Below are 23,108 nucleotides of genomic sequence, written 5' to 3' on the forward strand. Positions count from 1 at the left end.
AAATATTTACTTCAAACATGTATGAAATAAATAGTTCTGTTCAATGAAATCAAAAGAATATGCTATCTTTTTTTTTAGGGCTCCGATAAAAATATTGTTGGAGTATTCTTAACTATCTTCCATATATTTTAACTTCCAATAACAAATTTTTGGTTTGAGGTAGTCTGAGGATGATTTTAACAGTTCAATAATGCAAATACTTTCTTGATGCTAACCTTAAATCCCTCCATGCCTTCCATACTTACAAGTAAATTTAATGCCTGGCACCCCACAAGGCCCTTGCCAGGAGTGATTCCTGAGTACAAAGCTAAATCTTGCACAGTTGGGGTGGCCTCAAATGCAATTCCCCATACATTACATGCTTAGCAATTTGATTACAAATCTTCAAAAATCACACATTATGTCTACAAATAAAGCTTAAACAGTAGTGTCTAGGTATTTTGAGGTCCCTGAGTATTCTCATTCTCCACAAAGTATGTGTGAAGGGATTTATCCTTATTTCTAATAGATATTCCTTCTTACTCCCCAACAAATGGTAAGAACATAAATACAAATTCTAAATTGTTAAAAGATTTTGCTCTCAAACTATTCTGCTCGGCAGACACTTTAAAATTTTGGGGGCTTGAATTAGAAAAAAATTGTTGTGACTTTTCTCTATAAATATGTATTAAATAATAGTTATAATGAAGCAATGAAGAAAGGTCTATGCCTAAAGAAAGCACTATACTGTTTTATAAGTCCCATCTAAAATGTTTTTTCGAATTCAAAGTAAAATTCTAGTTTTGTAATTTACTTGGGTGCACAGTCTTTTTTTAATATATTTTTTATTTAAACACCTTGATTACAGACATGATTGTGTTGTTTGGGTTTCAGTCATGTAAAGAACGCCACCCATCACCAGTGCAACATTCCCATCACCAATGTCCCATGTCTCCCTGCTCCCCACCCACCCCCTGCCTGTATTCTAGATAGGCTTTCTATTTCCTTCATACATTCTCATTATTAGGATAGTTCGAAATGTAGTTATTTCTCTAACAAAACTCATCCCTGTTTGTGGTGAGCTTCATGAGGTGAGCTGTAACTTCCAGCCCTTCTTTTGTGTCTGAAAATTATTGCAAGAATGTCTTTCATTTTTCTTAAAACCCATAGATGAGTGAGACCATTCTGCGCTTTTCTCTCTCTGACTTATTTTGCTCAGCATAATAGATTCCATGTACATCCATGTATAGGAAAATTTCATGACTTCATCTCTCCTGACAGCTGCGTAATACTCCATTGTGTATATGTACCAGTTTCTTTAGCCATTCGTCTGTTGAAGGGTATCATGGTTGTGGGTGCAGTCTTTTTAGTAACAGTCGTTATAAGGATTTGTCACAGTCAACACAGACTATGGCTCCCCACACAAGGCAGAAGTACATACAAAGTCTTATATTTCTTAATAAATGGCACAAATTGACTAAACAATCTGACTCTGAATGACACAACTCAAATATTTTGGGCAGGAAATGGCAGATATTTGCTCTATCTCTGCCATGTCATAGCATAAGGTGAACTTTCTCCCTCTGTAATTTTCATCACCATACAAATTTGTCAAACTTTTTTGTACTAGTTGAATTTGCTTTGCTAGTTTTTGTTATTTTTTTTTAAACTATATTTAAGCACATGATTACAAACTTGTTTGTAGTTGGGTTTGTCATGAAAAAGAACACCTCCTTCATCAGTGCAACCTTCCCACCACAAATGCCCTCCATCTCACGATAGTTGTGTAGGTATTTCTCTAACTGAACTCACCACTCTTTGTGGTAAGCTTTATATCGTGGGCAGGCCCTCATCTCTATTGTCTCTGGGTATTATTATAATACTATCTTTTATTTTTTTTAAATCCCATGAGCGAGAAAAAAAGTCTGAAAAGTTTTGTTTGTTTTTTGGGCTACACTCCTTGACGCTCTGGGGTTACTCCTGGCTATGCACTCAGAAATCGCTCCTGGCATATATGGGACGCAGGGGGATCGAACTATGGTCCATCCTAGGCTAGTACTTACAAGGCAGACGCACTGCCTCTAGCGTCACCGCTCTGACCCCTATAGTCTGAAAAGTTTTAAGATTCATTAAGAATTCCCAATAAATAAGTCATGAAATAAAATTCATAAGCAGGAGTTTTTGTTGCCATCATAGTAAAAAATGAGTTTTCTAACCTCTTTCACTCATCTAACAATAAAACTAGGAGACTCAAGTTCACTTTGATTTTATTTCACAAGTCATTTGAACTAACCATCCAGAGTAGGACTACCTTCTTCTAGTTTTAAGCAGAATGTGTTCTTAAAGTCACAATAAATGTATTTCTCCCTCTCTCATTTTCCTTATATTGGTGGAACATTTCAGATTACATTGGGGGCAAATCAAAAAAATCACAGAAAGCAATGTGCAAATGACAATCATGAAGCTACTTTTGAAAACTAATAACAACTTACAGATAGAAGGCATTGAGGTTGTTCAGCATTCACAATGTTCATAATTGAGATATGTGGTTTTGAACATTTACCCTACTGGATATCCAAGAATGATCTCTAATAATTTTACTTTTGTTTGCACTTTCCTACAATGTTTCAAAATTTTTAAAATGTGCAAGCACTTAAATTAGTGAAAATCATTCTCTGTGAGACGCTAAGAAAACGTAGGCAGTGCAATTACTTCATAGCAGCTATATTTTATTTAAATACCTGTATTTAGCATGATGATTTATTATAGAATTCTTAAGGGGAAAGGGTGTGGCTAAGGGGAAAAAGACATGCTTAGCATGTTCAAATTCCTGAGTTTGATCTTGGGGCACTACCTGTGTGGTCTCCACAAACATCAAAATAACTTCTAAAAATACTTGACTGGTTACCCATCTTGTGGCGTGCATCATGGTAGTGAGGCCCACACTACAGTTGGCATGAAATCTATCTAAGCTTGTTTACATATCAAGAAAGTATTTAATTTTTTGTTACACTAGATGGACTATATAGTCAACTACATTTGAGGTAGATGATTGAAATGAGAAAAATACAAGTAGTATCAAACTTTTGCCCACCTACCTAAGCTTATGTCTTAAAAATTCCCAAGTGCTAGATACTCATATATATCACTGGAGCTTCTACATATTGCTCTTAAGCTCACCTTACCTGTTGCTTTTCTGGAAGTTCATTCATATTCTTACCAAACATATTTTATTGTAGTATACTATCATCTCAGTAATAAATGCTTCCACATTGCATGTCTTTAAATAACTTCATATCTCGCCCTCTACATTATGAACTACTACAGGGAAGCAAAGATACACTTAAAATATCTACATAATTTGGTAACAAATTGTATATACTCTAAAAATGCTTCTTGAAACAATGGTGAAATATACCCTATTTACAAACACCAGGTCTTTTTCACAAAATTAGGTAAAGATTTATTTTTGATTTTGTAAACTGAATTTTTTCATTCAAGTCTCTTCTATTTTGCCCTATAAAAAAACTAGACTGATCCTATTACTAAGATAAAAGTATCTAATATAAATTAATAGTATCAATAATAATAACATTAATAACATGATAATAGCCCTATCCGGAAGAACTATTCTGAATTTAAGCATATAAAAACATTCAGGATACTGACTGGCACAGAAACATAGGAATTAACAACACACTGGACTGGACTTTAAGCCACAGAGAAAATTCAACAGAGCCCTTTAATTGACCATCTTGATTGGAAAATACGAACAGTGTAACTGAAGCCAAATAAATATCAGTACAAAACAAATTACAGGAGAGATGGACTCAAAACATGTTGGAAAGGTTAATGGGAGCACCTGTGGAGTTGCCTTTGTCATCCTGTCCAGTTCTGTGAGAGATTATGAAACATTGTTTGATATCTAGACTGCTCATCACTTTCTTCAGCATCCCACCTCCATGCCAAAATCAAAGAAGGATATCTGAAAATGCTGTTGTTTTAAGACTATCTAAGCTGCCCTCTTGGCAGAAAAAGACTTGTGTGTTAAGTCTTTGATAAAATACAAATGTTTAAATGCAATTATTCATAAACAGTTTCTTCCTAACTCCCAAAGAGCTAGTTTCAAAATGTCAGAATGGAAGAGGTCAGAAATAAGTTACTTCCAACACTGAAAATGTTTATATTATCACACAATTTCCAAAGAAACTATTTTTCTCCTATCTCTTTTGAATTGTCTTAGAACTGATGATCTAGAATATCCTTTCATTTTTCATAAAAAAATATTCAACATATTCTCTGGAAAATTTGGATAATAAACTACCACTCAGAAAAGAGACCCTGGGGCCAGAGATATAGCATGGAGGTAAGGCATTTGCATTTTCATGCAGAAGGTCAGTGGTTCAAATCCCTCCACTGCTGGGTGTGACCCAAAAACCAAAACAAACAAAAAAATGCACAAAAGAGACCCTAGGGACAGAGAGGATAGTGGGTAAAGTTGTTGCCTTGTACACAGCAGAGCTGGGTTTAATTCCTGGCACCACATAAAAAACAAAACAAAGCAAAACAAAAAGAACTTCAGGCGTGGCACCCCTGGACCTCCACTCCTAAATAATGATACATTAAAAAGAAAACAGACCCCAAAAGGTGACTTGCCCCTTGTACAAGAAAAGTAGAGTTCCTTTTGAGTAGATACTCTGAAAGTCCTTAAAATGATAAGCCCAAGAGACAGTTCAGAATGGGAACAATTATCACAATCTGATTCTGCTTAAAGCAAAATATACTTCTTTCAACTAGTTATACGTATGCCAAAAAATGTAAAGCAAGCAAACATTCCCAGTTTGTAATAACTTATTAGCAAATAAGTTTTTCTTAGGAATTTCCTAGAATGCTACCCAAATAAACAGAGTGGTCTTTAAAAACACTAGCTTTCAAAACTTTGTTTTTGCAGAAGGAGCTACTTGAAGACTTACTTTAAAATGTTGTAAAATACTTTTCATTTAAGAAAAGTTTCTTACGACTTTTAAAATGGTATAGCAGACAATGCTATCTACTTAAAACTATATACCTTTTTCAGCCAAGATATTTAAGCTCATATAATCTTAAATTTTAATCAAATTTCACAAAGATTTTAAGTCAGCATCCCAATGTTCCTCTTGCCTCCACTGAACATCAGTAAAGGTCTGCCTTTATTAGTATGTATAAAAAAAAACAAGCCAGGGGAAAATATATAGATTTAAAAATTTCATTTTCACTGACTAAATTATACAATATTCCAGCTGAAAGACAAAACATAGACCAGATATAAAGTGCTGTATTTAAAACACACACACACACACACACCTCAAAAATACAGTTTGTATTTTAGGGACAATTAAAATAGTGTCTCATCTTTGAAGACCTGACATTAAGAATGACGAACCCATCTAGGATTATTATACTGCAATTTCTCTATTTTGCTCTTTCACTCCCAGTACAGCATTTTTCAGAGAATAAGAGTTAGCTAGTCAAATTTCTGCTTAAGACATTTATCTACATTTGACCAGAGAGGCTTAAGAAATGACCACACTAGTGATCTCTTCTAACAGAAAGATTTAAACTCTTTTCTGTTACATATGAACATTTTCCCAATACTACTGTTACATCTTATATGGTTCTCCTTTAAGAAATTTACAGGCTTAAATAAACAATTGTCATTATCTATAGAATTTGCTAGTAGAGGTATTATTTAATGCTCAAAATGGTTTGTAATGCAAGCATTACATTAAATAATGCAATTCTTACCAATACAATTTGAACTTTTCCTCCAATTAAAATGCTGGTCTTCTAAAAATGTCTCAAAGATTTACCATTGACAAATCACAATGAAAGAAAATTTCCACTTCTGTTTTTTATTCTGTGCCCTAGAGATACCTTACTAAAAACTGGTATCTGACACAACAGAAAGATACTTGTAGAATCTAATATTCTGGTGACTGTACAATTATAAACACGTCAAACTCTTTAAGTAGTAATGTTTACATCCTAATTAATATAGAACATTGGTCCAATAATGTAAAAATATAGAGAACAGCAGCTGGAAATTTATCTCATTCAATGTTCAGAGATAAAAGGGTAAACCATCCATTCCATTTTATCTGTAGACAAAGTCCTTTTGTTCATATTGAAATATGATGACAATTAAGTTCTGGCATTTTGTCAAGTTACTGGATGAAAAGGATGCTGAAGGCCATCACTATACAGCACACTGCTACATAAGGACTCTTTCGTTCACCTGTTCAAAAGAAAGGAAGATACTATTAAGTGACTGGCTAACATGGATATGACAAGGCTATTACTATCTGAGAGAGAAACATTAAGAATCAAGATAAAGCTCATGCCTAAGAGTAATTGAAAGGCTCCACAGATGATAAGGGTATTTTATGCTTTATCGATGTACTAATTCCATATGAGTTCCTCTTGTAAAATGGGCTCTTCTTTAATTATGCTATGGTATTTAACATGAGATTTTTTTTTCAGTAATCTTTAACAACCAACATTCTTTTTTTGTTGTTGAATTTTTTGGGCCACACCCGGTGATGCGTTACTCCTGGCTCTGTGCTCAGAAATTTCTCATGGCAGGCTTGTGGGACCATATAGAATGCCAGGGATTGAACCCATGTATGTTCAGGGTCAGGCACATGCAAGCATGACAAATGCTATATAGTAAAACTGTTAAGAGTCAATTTATTATTTCCTCAATGAAAATATTCATAAAGTTTAGTATACACAAATAAATACTTGATAATTTTCTATTTATGGGCAATTATTCTAATTAAAGAAAACCTAAAGAGAACATATTATCAAACTGTAACAAATTTTTTTTTTGAGGAAGTTCTTCTCTTTTTTCATTCTTTAACTGAGAGTGTAATTTACACATGGATTTCATTTTCCTGTTCTTAATTTTCTTAAAAGAGATTTCCATGTGGTAGAGTTAAACATATTTGGCTGAGAACTTGTTTAAGAATGTTACTTCTTGTCTGGACTTAGGTCTGTATAAGTGAATGTGAAACAGTTGCTATAATATGATAAGATCATTTGGCTGTCCCCTTTCCTATTAAAATTGCATCCTTTGTGGATATATTCTTTGTGAAGGTAAGAGAAGGACATGTGGTTAAGAAGGCACACAATCAGCATCAGTGTTTTCTAAGCCATTTTGCCAAAATAAAAATTTAATGCTTCTACATAATCGGCAGAATGAATACTTTAATGGAACTGTGGCATTCAGAGTTCAGAGAAATGACCAATCTAGAAAAAAAGTGATTCATATCACATAAAATTAAGAAAACCACAAAGTTGATGCTTTTAAAATTTCTGGTTTTATTTACCTTTCTCCCTCCTTTATTCTTTACAAACTAGATTCCTTAAGTAACACCTGTGAACAAAATGCTACTTTGAATGACTAGAGAATGATGCTGTTTACACACCTCCAATTTATCATGTAAATAAGACTAAAAAATTACAAGTATTTCATGAGATAGTAACTTGATAATTCTGGGATGAAAGCTCAATCCAGACTTTATATTTTAAAATAAATTTTAGTATTCAATAGTATTAATTTAACACAATGACATTTTTTAATTCAAACAAATTATCTTTGCTTTTGCTGTAGCATTGTTTTTTCTTTGCAGTTTGAGATATTTTCCAATATAAATACATTACCCTTGACAATATACTTTCTTTTTCTGAGTGACTTGATTCAGAGGTACATATACTTACATTATGTGCTACTTTGTCTTTTTATCATTTTCAGTTTATTTTGAAGTTATTAAGATTTCTTCTGTTATTTCAGAGTTTGAAGATAGTAAGTATAACTGAATTTCAGTCACTTCATACTTTTGATTTCTAAACCACACTGGGCCTTTTGAATTTAGGAACTACTAACATATTGGGCTAATCTGACTATGGGGCTGTCCTTGTATAATAACACACAGAACCATGCCACTCTAAGACAACTAAAAATATCTGAAGTCATTGCCAAATATTCTGACAATTACATAGGCTATATATCTATGCTTAGCTAATCAAAAATTAATGATTCTCCCAATAGATTAAAATTCTAATGTCAAAGGATAATAAAGACAGAAAAAACGATGGGGCAATAATATTACATGTTAAAAACGCATTAAATTACCTGAAAAATATTTGTTCCAATAGTCAATATATTACTAATGTAAGCCCCGAAAGAAGTACTTTATTGTGAAGCACTTCAGACTTCTAATTATAGAGCAAGAAAACTGGAAGATTCAGAAACCATCCTGGCCTCAAAACAGCTAATAAAAGCAAGAAATAATATTCAATGACAGTATAGAGCTCAAGATAATTATATTTACAAGTTTGTGCATCAAACCTTTTATTAGATGGGAAATTTATCCTATTATCAGAAGAGTACATACTAAACACTCAAAATTCACACGCTTTACAAACATGCATGTATGCATAACACAGATTGTTCTATAATGGACTTAAAATGTGGAATGTATAATAACATTATAAAGACTCTGTATGTTTGATCTCATTGCTAAGGAAGCATTATGACAACTTGGTGCAATTCACTAAGCTTAGCAAAAATATACAAAACGAGGGAAGCTACAATTTCAAAGCTAACATTTGTTTCTTTGACTGTACTTTAACTGGCTAATAGCTTTATAGCACTTTATAGACACTTACCAATTCGAGCACACTTCCAAAATATGCCCAACAATCTGTACAGAATGAAAAAAAAACTCAATATAGGGAAAGAGAATTCATTTCATATACTAGCATTTTAACTTCTTATGCTTTGTATCAAAACTAACTTTCTGTTTGATACTGAACTACCACATATATGTGAACACAGAACACAACAGTTTATCTATCATCAATCAGTTCTTAAAAATTTGACTACATGTGGTATCAGAGGGTAAGCTAATGAGTCATCATAATCAAAACAATTTGTTTTATATAGATTATCCTTGGAAACATAACTTCTGACCTTAATGCAAAAAGATTCTTAGTCCAAAGTAAATAAAATGTAGAAAAATATATATTTTGAGGAATAGTCTGAGAGGTAGAGTAATTTTATTATGGCATAAAAGCCAAAAAATAATAATCATATATAATCCATAAAAATATCATTGACTAATATAAGAGTTTGATTGCCTAAGTTCAATACAACGTATCTTTTCCTTTAATAGCACTCATTCAGTTGTTAAATAGATTAAATTCTATTCAAAATTTTTGAATAGAATTCCAGTATGTAAAAATAGCTAACAAGTATTATGTCCGTTGACGGATCTAACTCCAGATATAATTAAATTAGCTTATATTTTATAAAAAATGGAAGATAACTCATTAGTGATCTGCAAAGCTATGGCTCTGTGTCTCTAAAATCTTCACTGAAATTTACTCTGGTTGAAGGAATAGATGAGAGCTCCTCTTAGGGCATTTTGAAATCCACAAAACAGTTTAAAATCATGATCATAGACTAGTGCAGCTTCTGTGGAAGTTGAAAATAAGATGAAATAGTAATGTATATTTTCTGTTATTTTAAAGTTCTTTATTACTTAAAGCAACAAAAATTTAAGCTATTTTAAAAAGTCATCAAGAACATATTTTGTTCAGTCTATCTAAACATCTCTAGTTTAACTATAGAATCTCACTATAATAAAAAAAGTTTGAGTTTCATAAAAATATTTACTACATAAAATAATGGTCTATAAAATTTCTTATACAAAATATTTGTTAATGTTCAATATAAAATGGCCTCAACATTTAACTAAATATGAACAGATTTAAAAAATGCTTTCAGCTGACAATAGTGGATACATTTTAAAACATAGAGATACTATATAATTGGTCCTTTGTGTAGGAGAAATATACTACTACTCAACCTCTACTGTAAGGTTGGTAGCCCTGAAAACTCCTTTTTTCTTTTAATATAGCATGTTATGGATGTATTCCTGCCCCCAAAGGAATGAGATGCAGGCATTTCCACATGCAATATATTTTCTTTTTAACATTAGCAAAAAAGTATAAACATCTTATAACATTATATTAGAAACAATGGTTAAGGTAATTTCATCATAAAGTCATTTATCATAACCTTAATAAGAAAACAATCCTAGTTGACTTGAACTCGGCTTTAATTTAATGCTGTCTGGTTTATATACTATGACACATGTTGCCTCCATCTCCCTTTAAAAATTCTGAGCTCATCAGGAATGATTCCTGAAAACATATCCAGAAACCTTAAGCATAGCCAGTAAAGTGTACAAACAAAAAATGGCTATTTTTAAGAATCTTTATTTTAGTGCCTATTAGAATTCAGAGTAAAATATTAAAGAGACTTAAAATTAACATTTATGTGTTATTACTAATCCTTTTATTACTTAAAAGAATAAAATAAGATACAGGCTAGTATCAAGGTACAACTATGACTAAAGAAATTTATAGTTATGTATTAAGGCAATGAAAGTTTAATATTTATCATTATCTTTTAGATATCTTCACCCTTCTGACTAAATAACATGTATTTCTGTATTATTTGAAGTACTTTATTAGTTCATTTTATTACGTAAAATAATAAAATAAGGTATAGACTGATAATCAAGATAGAATCATGACATAAAGAAATTTACAATTATGCAAGAGGGCAAGAATCATGACATAAAGAAATTTACAATTATGCAAGAGGGCAAGGTATTTTTTATTTTAAAATATCCTGTTCTTTATTTTTCCCCAGCCACACCTAGTTGAGCTCAGGGCTTAGTCTTGGCTCTGTGCTCAGCAATCACTCCTCATAGACTAAGGAGACCATATAGATGCTGGGGAAATCAAACCTGGGTAGGCCACATGAAGGAAGTACCCTACCTGTTGTACGATCTCTCTGAACCCTAGTCTCTTCATTTGATTGAATAACTTATTCCCACATTATAAATATGGGGTTTTATTATTATCTTTTATGTTTTGGGTTACACCTGACAGTGCTCAGGTATGACTCCATGCTCTATTCATGGATCACTCCTGGCTCTGTGCTCAGGAGACCATATGTGGTACCAGGAATTGAACTAGGATAGACCACATGCAAACAAGTGCCTTAAACCCTGGTACTCTCTCCAGTTCCTAAAAACAGTACACTTAAAAACCTTTAGTTTTGTATGGTTGTCATGCTAAGCTAAAATTCAGAGGGAAGGATGAAATGTTTGAATGTATAATTGTAGGTACTGACAAGCTCAAATGTTAATTTTTATACTCTTTAAGTTAAATAAACCCCTAAGATAGCTGTTTTAACACACAGAAAGTACTGGGGGAAAAGCTCAATTGGTGGGATTAGAAACTTGGCAAAGGGTAGGGTCCCATTCCATACTGGAACCAGATGGTCTTTGGAACATCTACAGGATAAGTCCCCTATGCTTCTCCTGCAGTTTACCCCAACCCTCAAGAGATAAAAACAGGAAGCATATATGATTATAGCAGTTATGTACTGGCATGACAATTATTTTTTTCAACAAATAACCAAATTTCCCAATTACTTAATACAAATGAAGAAATACATTGCCTGAATTTTATCTTTACTTCCCTATTAAAAAAAGTCACAAGGGCTGAAGTGATAGCACAACAGGTAGGGTGTTCGCCTTTCATGTGGCTGACTGACCCAGGTTCAAACCCTGGCATCCCATGTGGTCCCTGGGTAGTGTCAGGAGTGGTTTCTGAGCACAGAGCCAGGAATAACCCTTGATTGGGGATGGGTGTGACCCAAAACTAAAAAAGAGGGAAAATAAAGTCACATTTTATACTGATTTTTGTTTGTTTAATAAATTCCAGATAACTTCTAATCTGTACTTTACTAAGATACTGTGAGCGCAGTATTTTTTAAATATAAGGGGAGAAAATAATGTATAAAGTTATTACAGATAAACGTAAAAAGTTCCATGTAAGAAATTTAATTGCCTTTATAAAAATTTATACCCTTTTCTGTAAGAAAATTTAGGTGATCATTAGAAACATACCCAGTTTTATTTCTGTCCAGGAGGCTGGGTGTTAAGGATCGGATATAAGCACAGGTACATATTAACAGCAAGATTACTGTCAACAGGCTCTGAAAATTGAAAATAGCAGACTAAAAAGAGAAAAAGAAAAATTAGTACCATAATAAAAATTACAAAAGTAAAATAAGCCAAATAAGTACATATTAAACATCACACTTATATTCCCTCTAAAAAAAGGCTAACAAAACAGAACTTTTGATAAAAGGTTAATATCAAGGATCTATAAAGCACTCACTAGACTTAATAATAAATAATTCAATTCAATACCTCACACAAAAACACTTCCTCAAAGACAAACGAATGCCCAATAAGAATATAAAAAGTGCTTTTCAGGGGCTGGATTGATAGCACAAAGGGTAGTTAGTGTGTTTGCCTTGATTGTGACCTACTAGGGTTCAGTATCATGCATCTCATATGGTTCCCTGAGCCTACTAGGAGCTACTGGAGTGCAGATGGATGTGGACCAAAAAACCAAAGCCAAAATCGAACCCCCTTCCCCAAAAGTGCTTTTCACTCATAATTTGAGAAATGCAAATCAAAACAGTAAGGTATAATCTCAATCAAAAAACAATCTGAAAATAGCTAGCGTTGGCAGGATTGTGGCGAGGAAGGAATTCTCATCCACTGCTGGTGGGAATGTTGTCTGGTCCAACCTCTATGGAAAGTAAAATGGAGTGCTCCAAAAAATAGGAATAAAACTGCCATACAACCCCAAATACTTGGAATCTAACCCATGCAGAAAAACATTAATTCAAGAGGATTCACAGGATATACCCTGTTCACTGTTGCACTTATTACAATAGCCAAGATATGGAAACAACCCAAATGCCCAATGATAGATGAATGGATCAAGAAGCTATGGTATATGCACAAAACACAGTATCATACAGCTCTAAGAAAGAACAAAATCATGCAATTTGCAACAACATGGATGGAACTAGAGGATATCGTGCTGACTGAAGTCAGCTGGAACAAAAGAGGCAGATACAGAATGATCTCTATATACACAGTTATAAAGATCTTAAGGAGGCAGCAACAAAGAGACAAAGACAACATAAGGGGAAACTGATCCACAAAATTAGTGAGTTGGGAAGGGTGATGATGAGGAAGATGAGTCTCACTCATCTACAGGTTTTAAGAAAAATTAAAGACATTATTGTAATAATGCCCAGAGACAATAGTGATGAGGCTGGAAGGACCAGCTCACAATATGAAACTCACCACAAAAAGCAGGACGTGCAGTTAGGGAAATAACTACACTAACATCATGACAATCTTAATGAGAGAAGTAGAATGCCTGTCTCGAATACAGGAGAGGTGGGGAAGGAGGGAGGGAGGACACTGGTGGTGGGAATGTTGACTGGTGAAGAGGGGTGTTCTGTTTATGACTAAAACCCAACACAATCATGCTTTTAATCATGGTGCTTAAATAAAGATTTTATATTAAAAAAAGAGATGGGGATTTTTGATAGTGCTCAGGAGACCATATGAGATACAAGGATTGAAACCAGACTGACTGCACAAAAGGCAAATGCCTTATCTGCTGTACTATCACTCCGACCCCTAGCATTTTAATTTTTTAACCTGTGACTCAATACCTATACCTGAAGTGATAAAGTGATGACAATTCTAGGTAGAAAAAGCACTTCATTGTTACATCTCAAAGATCCAATTTTAAACACATATATGAAAATATTAACAGTAATTGATAACTTCATGAAATATACTAGGGACGACCAGATTTACTGCAATAAAGTGGCTGAAAAGAAGTATTTCGAAATATGTTTGTCATTTTCCCAATGAAACTAAATTCACAATTTTGCCATGTTTTATATTTCCTTTCCTGATTTTTTTTTTGGTGATTTTTGGGTCACACCCAGCAGTGCTCAGGGGTTACTCCTGGCTCTATGCTCAGAAATCGCTCCTGGCAGGCTCGGGTGACCATATGGGATGCCGGGATTCGAACAACCGTCTTTCTGTGTTTAAGGCAAACGCCTTACCACTGTGCTATCTCTCCGGCCCCTTCCTGAATATTTTAATTAAAGAACATGCTTAAATAATGTCTGGGGTTTGTTTCTAAATAATCCAAAATGTGTTTGTTTATGTAGGGGGAAGTATAGGGTAAATGATAAAATGCTGAGCACATAAAGGCACATTATATACTTCTATACCTTTTAAGTTTGACCTTTTTTTTATAAGATTTTAAAGATGCACTTAAAAACATGCCTACTTTCAACGAAATGGCATGTGTATATATATGTGAGTATGTGTTTGTGTGTGAGCCAGTTATAAATGAAAACCTACCACAAGTATGCAATATATAATACAAGTAACTTTGTTCCTACATTTTATAGACTTTAAATATTAACAAACAATTTTAGGTGGTAAAGTCTTTTAGATGTACTTCTGGTTAAAAGTTTTCTAAACTTACAGACATTAGTCTATCACTGCTTAGCCTACCTAAGCATTCCTCTTAATATGTAGCATCTGTTGGCTGTTGTTAAGAGAATTTTAGTATTAGAGTTAGAGAAAACAGATGTTATTCCTTAGTAGAAAATTATCTTTTTTGTAAGTCTGTATTACTTAAGGATACTGAAAAACAGAATAGGAAGAAAATAATTTATAATGCTAAGTAAAACTCACATACTGCTTTCAGTTACTTTTAGATTCCTTATATAAGAAGTCATTTTTAAGGGAATGCTGTGTTTTTGCAAATGCCATCTATTTTTTCATGCTTGGTGATATGACACAACTTTTCTCTCAAAAGGTAGCTCTCTATGAAGTCTTCCCTTTTCTCATTCTCCATTGTAAGTCAGAATGTTTGTGAGTGTGTTTCAGACAGCCCCTATCTGTAACACTGTACTGTAATCTATATTATTAAGATTTTATCAAATTTGTGGGCTCCATAAGCAAAGAATAAATAACAGACACTGAAAAATGAAATGAATTTAAAAAAAAAAACAACTGCCAATAATGCACAAGGGCAAGAACATATTTAACTCCAAATTAACAAAAAACGTTATAAAAATGTAGAGAATATTCAATAAAATATTATGTTAACCATTCAGGAAAAAAAATTCCATGCGCTGTTTTAGACTTCTATTTACTTGGTAATAATATTTGAAAAATCCAGAAGGAAGAAACAACATTCTTATGTTTAAGAAAGCAGGTCATGTGGCCAAAGACAGTACAATCTTGCAGGGAGAAGGGCACAGGGTGCTTGTTTTCACATTGCCCACCAGACTCAATCCTCTCTACACCAATATGGTCTTCACAGTTTCACCCAGGAGTGATCCCTGAAGCCAGAGCCAGAAGCCTGAAGTCTGCTAAGGGTGTGATCCCCAAAAACAAAGCTACTGATATGCTTGAAATAATTAGATTTACTGTTCAATATATTCAAACTAGAAGGAAATAAACTCAATCAGTTACTGTGTGCAATCATTCTGAAATAAATTACAGTATTATGACTTTCAAAATTATGGAAACAATTCAGATGTTTGAAATACCACACTATAAAATGATTTACCAATGACTAGAGATTGTTTAATGAAAGCTTAAAGTTCAAACATGAAATTATCCTAAATATCAGGAATTCTTTAACTTAAAAGACATAACTTCTTGTTTTAAGTCACTACTGAAGGATAAAACTACATTCCTTAAGTTAGATTATAAGAGTAATAATTAACATGTAATGATACATGCTTTCATATGTAAATATAAAAATACTAAGTAAAATAAATCACCTTTAATATTAGAAATAGAGTGGCAATAGGAAAACCATCAAAGTTGTATTAAAATCAAAGAAAGACATTAACAAGAGAGAACATACTCAATTCAGTGGTCCTCAAACTTTTTAAACAGGGGGTCAGTTCTGTCAGTTCACTGTCCCTCAGACCATTGGAGGGCTGTACTATAGTAAAAACAAAAGCTATGAACAAATTCCTAAGCACTCTGCATATATCTTATATTGAAGTGAAGAAACAAAACGGGAACAAATACAATATGTGGCCGTGGGCTGTAATTTGAGGACCACTGTTTAGATGATAAGTTCTCACTGACCGATTGGTTGTTAATTAATCTGCAGAAAAACCTTTAAATTTCCAGTAGATTTTAATCCCAGATCATTTAGTACCTTATGAAGTCCAAATAGTAACAATTTAACTTAATACTTATTCCTTCTACAGAAAAGTGGCTTATCTTTATGTGGAGGTGGAAGAGAAGTCAGGAGTGATATTCCTGACCTAAATTCGATAAAAACTAAAAAGCACTGGAAAAGTGGGTCAGCATTTATCATTTACAAAGCTAGGTCAGGTCAGAATTTTCCAACTAGCTTCTATATCTGCAAATTCATATATATCATTATTGTCTTTTAAAATAAGAAAAACATAGAAATGTAGGCATGCCTGTTAGTAAATGTACAAAATGCACAAACATACTTGTATTCATATTAAAACTCATTATCCTTATATAAGAGTTAAGGGAAGATTTCCACTAGCACAAAAAATTAGCATTTTCTTAGGTCATTATTAGAAAATAAGATCAACCTGCACTCTTTGTTTTAAGGTCTCAGTGATAAGGACCAAATAGACACAGTTAACTTGATTTAATCTGAAAGAAACAAAGAAGATTACTATAAACTCATCCTGTGTATCTTCTAAGCACCAGTGGTCACTAAACATTTGGATTACTTAAGGAAATTAACTAAATTTATGCACTTGTTCTTTGATTCCAACATTCTAATATTATTTTATCAAAAAGACAAGCAGTGTGTGATGAGGCTGTAGTAACTGCTTGATCTTACTGGTTTAGTTTCAAAAACAACAAGACTTTTGACTTCACTATTAAGTTTATGGTGGTGGACCACACCCAGCAGTGCTCAGGGTACCATTTGCAGTGCTGGAGATAGAACTAGGATCCCCTGAACTAGATCTCTGGACCTTATATATCTGTCTAAATAAAGAATTTTTAAATTTAAAGCACTGTGATTTACAAAGTTATTCATGAATTGAGTTCAACATCATAAGGCCTTATTTCAGAGGGTCAGTATCCATATCAAATGATTATAAGTCCATTACAATAGCTTTTAAAGTATAGTTTATGGAGTTCTTTCAAATGTTTATGAAGCCAAAACTACTTTTATAACACTGTGAGCTATTTGTCCTCTCTGTGATCATATTTGTATTCATGATAATACAAATAATAACAACTAATAATAGGAGTAAATTATATTAATAAATTTCCCCAATCCCCAGTGAAAAAAACCTAAAATTTCTATGGACTTAATGGCATCATTGTACTAGAAAAACGATGCAAACTTTGGTAACAAATGTCAATTTTAATCTTAGCTTTACTATTAATGTGACCTTGGGCAACATAATTAAATTCTATACATATACATATACAATGTGGCCAATAATGTATTTAATCCAAGATCATGTAAAGTTCCTGATACTTGACTTATTTCTTTTCAAGTTAATCAATCCTCAGTAGTGATTTTCAAGATAATTTTAATTTTTATCCTTTTCTTTCAACCTATTAATTATTTTCAAAATGTAAGGAATTCAATCTTCTATCTAGAATTCTACACTTGTTTCTTTAACTGGTCTCTGGATATAATCTTTTATTTAAATATATTTCTTATTAGCAATTATCTAAAATTGACAGTTCAAAACATTTTTGGTACCCAAGAGATACAATAGGGCATTCAGTTGCTTGCTCTATATACAACCAACTCTGGTTCAATCCCATGTACTAAATATGGTTCTCCAAGCTTTGTTAGGAGTGACTCCTGAGCAGAGGCAAGAATAGCTCTTTAGTACTGCTTGGTGTGTCTGTTCCCCAAACCAAAATCAGAGAGGAAGAAACAAACAAACAAACAAACAAACAAAAAACAAATTCTTTACCTGTAAGCAATTAAATATCATCAAAATACAAAATCCTTGGCCTGGTATAAATCCATCAAGATCTGGTTCCAGTTTTTCTAGCCTCTTTTATTACTTTTCCACTCAATTTCTATTCATGCCAGTTTCCAAACATCTATTCGAATTCATGTCTTTTGTCTTCCTAATTGCTGTTTCTTACATCTAAAGAATATAAAAACTAATTCAACTAGCTAATGATTATTGCCCAAATCTCTGCTTATCTTTAAGAAACAAGTCAGGGGTAAACTCAGTAGGCCAAGAGAACTGAGGGGAGTAGATGAGGGAGGTCCTTGGGATAAGGGTAGAAGAAAGCAGACACTTTGGTTTTGGTATTATAAAGATATATGTGGGGCACCTATCAATTTGTTAATCATATGCCTCAAATGAAAAAAAAGAAAAAAATTATCATTACAAAGTGTAAGACTTGCATGACTGACCTGAAATTGTTACCTGGCACTACATGTAATCTTGAGCTCTTCAGAACTGATCTTTGAGCATAGAGCCAGGAGCTCATGAGCATAGGCCACAAAAACAAATTTAAAACCTAAGAAACATGTCAGAATATCAGGAAGAACTAATTCCTGTGCTTCTAATATTTTTTTTTCTTTTTTTCTTTTTGCTTTTGGGTCACACCCAGCAGTGATGCTCAGGGGTTACTCATGGCTCAGCACTCAGACATTGGCCCCTGGCAGGCTCAGAGACCATATGGTATGCCAGGATTTGTACCACCATCCCTTCGGTCCAGGATCAACTGCATGCAGGGCAAATGCCCTACCACTGTGCTATCTCTCCAGCCCCTAATATTTTCTAAGCATTTCTACCACAAAAAAGATAAAATAATTTTGTATCTCTTTCTAGATACTTAGAAACCAATAGTTACCAAGATTTGTGAATATTATTTTGGAATATTTGTAAACCATTAAACACCAACAGGGGAAGAAATGAAGACAATTCAAAGTAATGGATATGAGTTGGTTATTTTTCAGACTTCATTTGGCATTCTTACATTACTCTCCTTCCACTTTACACATCCATCTATATCACAGCAGATTAACATATAAAATCACTTAATATTTCACATGTGAAATAATGAAGTATTTTAAGACACTGGTGTTTATTTGACATTCTATCACCAGACTTTTTTCATTCTAACTCTAATGGCACTGAAGCTAAATGATCCAGATTCTCTACAGTAAGATGTCTGTCTACAGAAAGGAAAACACTAATTGGTTTTGAGAGAGAGAAAGAGAGAGCAAGAGAGAGAGAAAGAGGGAGGAGAGAGAGAAGAGATAGGAGAGAGAAAGAGAAAGAGAGAGAAATTCTGTGCTAGCAGGATACTGGAGCAAGTACACACAAGGACTCAAGAGTGCTTTTATAAGCTGTAAAGAAGTAGAAGAAATTAAAAGAAAGGTCTTATTGGAAAGAGCCGAGCTAAGATGAATTTGGAAAGCCTCAAAAGTTAGAGGACATCAAGGTATTCTGAAGTTTTTCTAAAAGTATATACTCATGGGGCCAAAGCACAGCGGTAGGGCATTTGCCTTGCATGCAGCCGATCTGGGATGGACCTGGGTTCGATCCCTAGCATCCCATATGGACCCCAGAGCTGCCAGATGCGATTTTTGAGCACAGAGCCAGGATTAATCTCTGAGTGCCAATGGGTGTGGCCCCCCAAAACAAATAAAGTATCCACTCATAAGGCATATTTTCAGATGATTATATTTTTGCAGGTAAGCAAAAAAAAAAAAAAGAAACAAAAACAAGATAACAAACTACTGTTAGCTTTTTAATTTTGTCTCTTTTTTAACCACACCTGGCGATGCTCAGGGGCTACTCCTAGCTTTGCTCAGGAAGCTTTCCTGGCATGCTCAGGGGGCCATATGGGATGCCTGTGACCTAACTCAGGTTGAGCGCGTTTGAGCGCGTGCAAGGCCAACCCCTGTTACCTTTTATTTTTTTTAAAGGGATGGGGGATGGCGATCTCACATAATATCTCTTCAGTTCCTGCTGATTACATTTTATGGCTTTGAAAAATTTTTCTAAGAAAATTTATTGACATATATAGTAAATCAGATTAAGTCATTTTCATTGTATTACCTTACATATTAAAATTTAGGTGCTCAAAAAAATCAAGAAAACTCACTATGTAACTGTTCCAAATGCCATTTAGTTCCTTCAAAATGTTGAGGGAAAAAAGGTGACAGGAACAGAGCAGGAATAAAATATTAATTGCCTAGCAGTTGTTTTTATTACTCAGCATGGTTGACTTGCACATTAAAACCAAGAGCAAAAATATCACTACCAAATTTTATCTTCACTTACACTATTTTTGATTAATAGCACAAAGACTTCTGGCCTCCAGGCATTAAAATAGTACATTAAAGGGCTGAGGAGATTATAGAACAGATATGACATTCCTTGCAAGTAATCAACTCAGGTTCAACACCCAGCACCCCAGAAGTGATCCCTGAGGGTACAGCTGGGAATAAGTCCAGACTTTGCTCATATGACCCTCAAGCCACAAACCAACCAACCCCCCAAAACAAAACATTAAAATAATAGCATAGTAAATAGGGATTTATTTTGTATCTTAAATGAAATAGTCAACTTCGAGGAAGACATGAAACTATTTTTATACTCTTTAAAATGCGAAAATAGATGTCTAAATTACAGCGCAGTCATTCACTAAGAATAAGTGTATTCTTCCTATCCTACAGTCTAGAAATTTTTGGAAAATCTCCATGACCAAGGAAGAAATACCCTGCCATTTACTACAGATGATAAAATTCTCTGGGAAGAAACTTTTGAGCTATGCCCAGCCAATCAAAATAGTAGTCATAAAGCAAGAAGCGACGAATGAATTATAGCCTAAATACCAAAAATTTCTTTGCTTGCTGAGATTTTTCAGCAACTTCAGTAAATTTCCAGGAGAAAAGAAGATTTTAGAACCAGAGTTGTGCAGATCTTATCAGCTAACCCTGAAATAAGCTTAGAATGATAATGTATGGCAAACACACTTTGTAAATTCTCTGTGGCCTGGTATAAAGTTTTTTTTTTTTTCGAAATTTATCATAAGGATAAAATGGCTTAAAGACATATCTTTAAAGGTATTTTCTATCACTATAAATCCTATTATTATTATATTCACATGCCTTCTGGTTACTCTGACTACATCACTTTTCTCACCTGGGAGAAGGAAAGCAGTTCTTTCTGTAAAGCTTTTAAAAAGAAGGCCAAAAACTATGAAGGAATCTGCAATTCACACGCAGACAACTTTAATAGGGTTTAGAAGAGGGCCCAGGCACCAGTCCAAAACATTTCTAAAAGATGAAGATATAAACCACCTCTGGAAGATAATTCCAGGGGTTGTTAAATCGGCAGTTTTCTCTGTCAAGTAAGGCTGCTCTTTAAAATAATAGATATTTTTACCAGCGCTCTGCAAAGAGACACCTTTCAGGTTGAGAGAATAGAGTTATTAACGGGCCTCCAAAGCAGATGATTAAATAGGTGAAAAATGAAACCGTGAAACACAAGTGAAAATATCGGAGAATACAAATGGGGGGGGGGGGCGGAAGACATGCTGCAAAAACCAAACAAAGCTGAAATGCAACAAGCTCTACCTACCCAAAGGGACAAGAGCCAGGAAGAGAGTCTATCTAATCTATAGAACAGGGTTAAGTCCAATCAGATCATTTCTTTGCAATAGTCAGGAAAGGGGGGAAGGCCCGGGTTCGAGATCCCGGGGTCTCTGGGTGGATGGTTCAGGTCCTCAGGTTGTAAGTAAGAGGGACCCAATGATCCCAGCCAGGCCTCAGATCTGGGCTCCAGGTAAAGCCTACAGGAGACGGGGCTTCCCTGGAACGCTCAAGGTAATGTCACAGTCTCAAGCCCTCCAGCCTTAGCTTGGGTGCCCAGCCCTTCCCCCAAATAGCAGCCGCGACCCCCCTACAAGCCCTTTCTTACCATAGTGAGGCCGGCGAAGCCTCAGCCACATCACCCTTCCGGGCCCAGGGCGGAACAAGGCGCTCATGCCCCGCCCACCCTCCTTTGCTCCTTTCCGCCTTCCGGTTGGGCCGGCCTAGGCATCTCGCTGAGATCTGCTGCTATTCAGACGCTCGTATAGGCTCCTCGCCACCGGAAGAGGCGGGACTCAGGTGACGCCACGCGACCTGCGGAAGTAGATCAGGTTCTTATTGGCCGAGGGTCGCTGTCCCTGGGAGCGGGCCTTTTGGAGGAGAACGGAAGTGGAGGCCTGGAGAGGTAGGGCCCGGAAGTGGGGCTTTTGCTCTTTAAATAATAATCATCAGTTGTCTTTTTCTTTTTCTCTTTTGTCTCTCTCCTTTTTTTTTTTTTTAAAGTGCCCCCTTTTATTTTCTGCTAGAATTTCCCAGCTAGTGGATTTTTGCCTGGGACGTTATTTGACCCCTCTTTCCCAGCCTTATTTTCTAAGCTGCTGGGCCTTTCTTCAGTAGACAGGTTGGTTGTCTGGTGCTCTTCATAAAATGGGTTCATTCTTGGTGCCCGAGAGATTCTTTGGATTTCCAGGCTTCTTTGAAAATTCCCTAATGGTTGTGGAATTAGATGCATTTTGGTTTTGGTAAACTTGACTGAGTAGGCTCTTAGATCTGTTTTAAAACCGGCCTTCATTTCCCACTCATTTTGTAAGCCTTTAATGAAGTTCCAGGTGAGCTGAAATGTAGACTCGTGTGTTAGAAACCAAGTTTGTGTTTGGGGGGGATGATTGATATTATCAAATAGTCCTTTTCCAAGTGCATTGATAGACCAAATTGCATAGAAGTCATTCCCTAGGCCAGACCACTTAGCATCATTTTAAGTAGGTGTTTTTTACACATTGAATTAATTTCTCCTGACCCAAACAGTGCTCAAGGGACCCAGGGCACAGCTGTGATCCTTGGCAGTAGTAAGTGCAGCAGTTGGTCCCCCTGCCATGCTTCTGAGATGCAGAATTACATTCAGGACATCCTCCTCCCCCATGCTAAGAATGTGCTCCATATTCACCTCCTGATCTTTAACTAGTTTGATTATTTAGGTTCCTTCAATTTTACTAATCTCTTCATAGATGTGGGTTTCAATAATTTGTGACTTCCCATTTCTAGATGTGGAAACAGGTACTTGAACATAC

General features: G+C 34.7%; 1 protein-coding gene and 1 non-coding gene across 2 annotated transcripts; both read right to left on the bottom strand.

Moving 5' to 3' along the window:
* Positions 1–5,850: 5,850 nt before the first annotated feature.
* On the bottom strand, positions 5,851–22,000 carry TMEM167A (transmembrane protein 167A). The gene is made up of 4 exons (XM_049766495.1): positions 21,929–22,000; positions 12,009–12,118; positions 8,689–8,723; positions 5,851–6,253 (listed from the first exon to the last, which is right to left on the bottom strand). Exons 1-4 carry the CDS (start codon positions 21,929–21,931, stop codon positions 6,183–6,185), a joined length of 219 nt encoding a protein of 72 aa, XP_049622452.1. The 5' UTR covers positions 21,932–22,000; the 3' UTR covers positions 5,851–6,182.
* LOC126002799 (small nucleolar RNA U109) lies at positions 9,861–10,000 on the bottom strand. The gene has a single exon (XR_007493432.1). It is a non-coding gene; the product is annotated as a small nucleolar RNA U109 (small nucleolar RNA).
* Positions 22,001–23,108: the final 1,108 nt, after the last annotated feature.

Source organism: Suncus etruscus, chromosome 2 (assembly GCF_024139225.1).
Source record: "Suncus etruscus isolate mSunEtr1 chromosome 2, mSunEtr1.pri.cur, whole genome shotgun sequence".
Classification (NCBI taxonomy): domain Eukaryota; kingdom Metazoa; phylum Chordata; class Mammalia; order Eulipotyphla; family Soricidae; genus Suncus; species Suncus etruscus.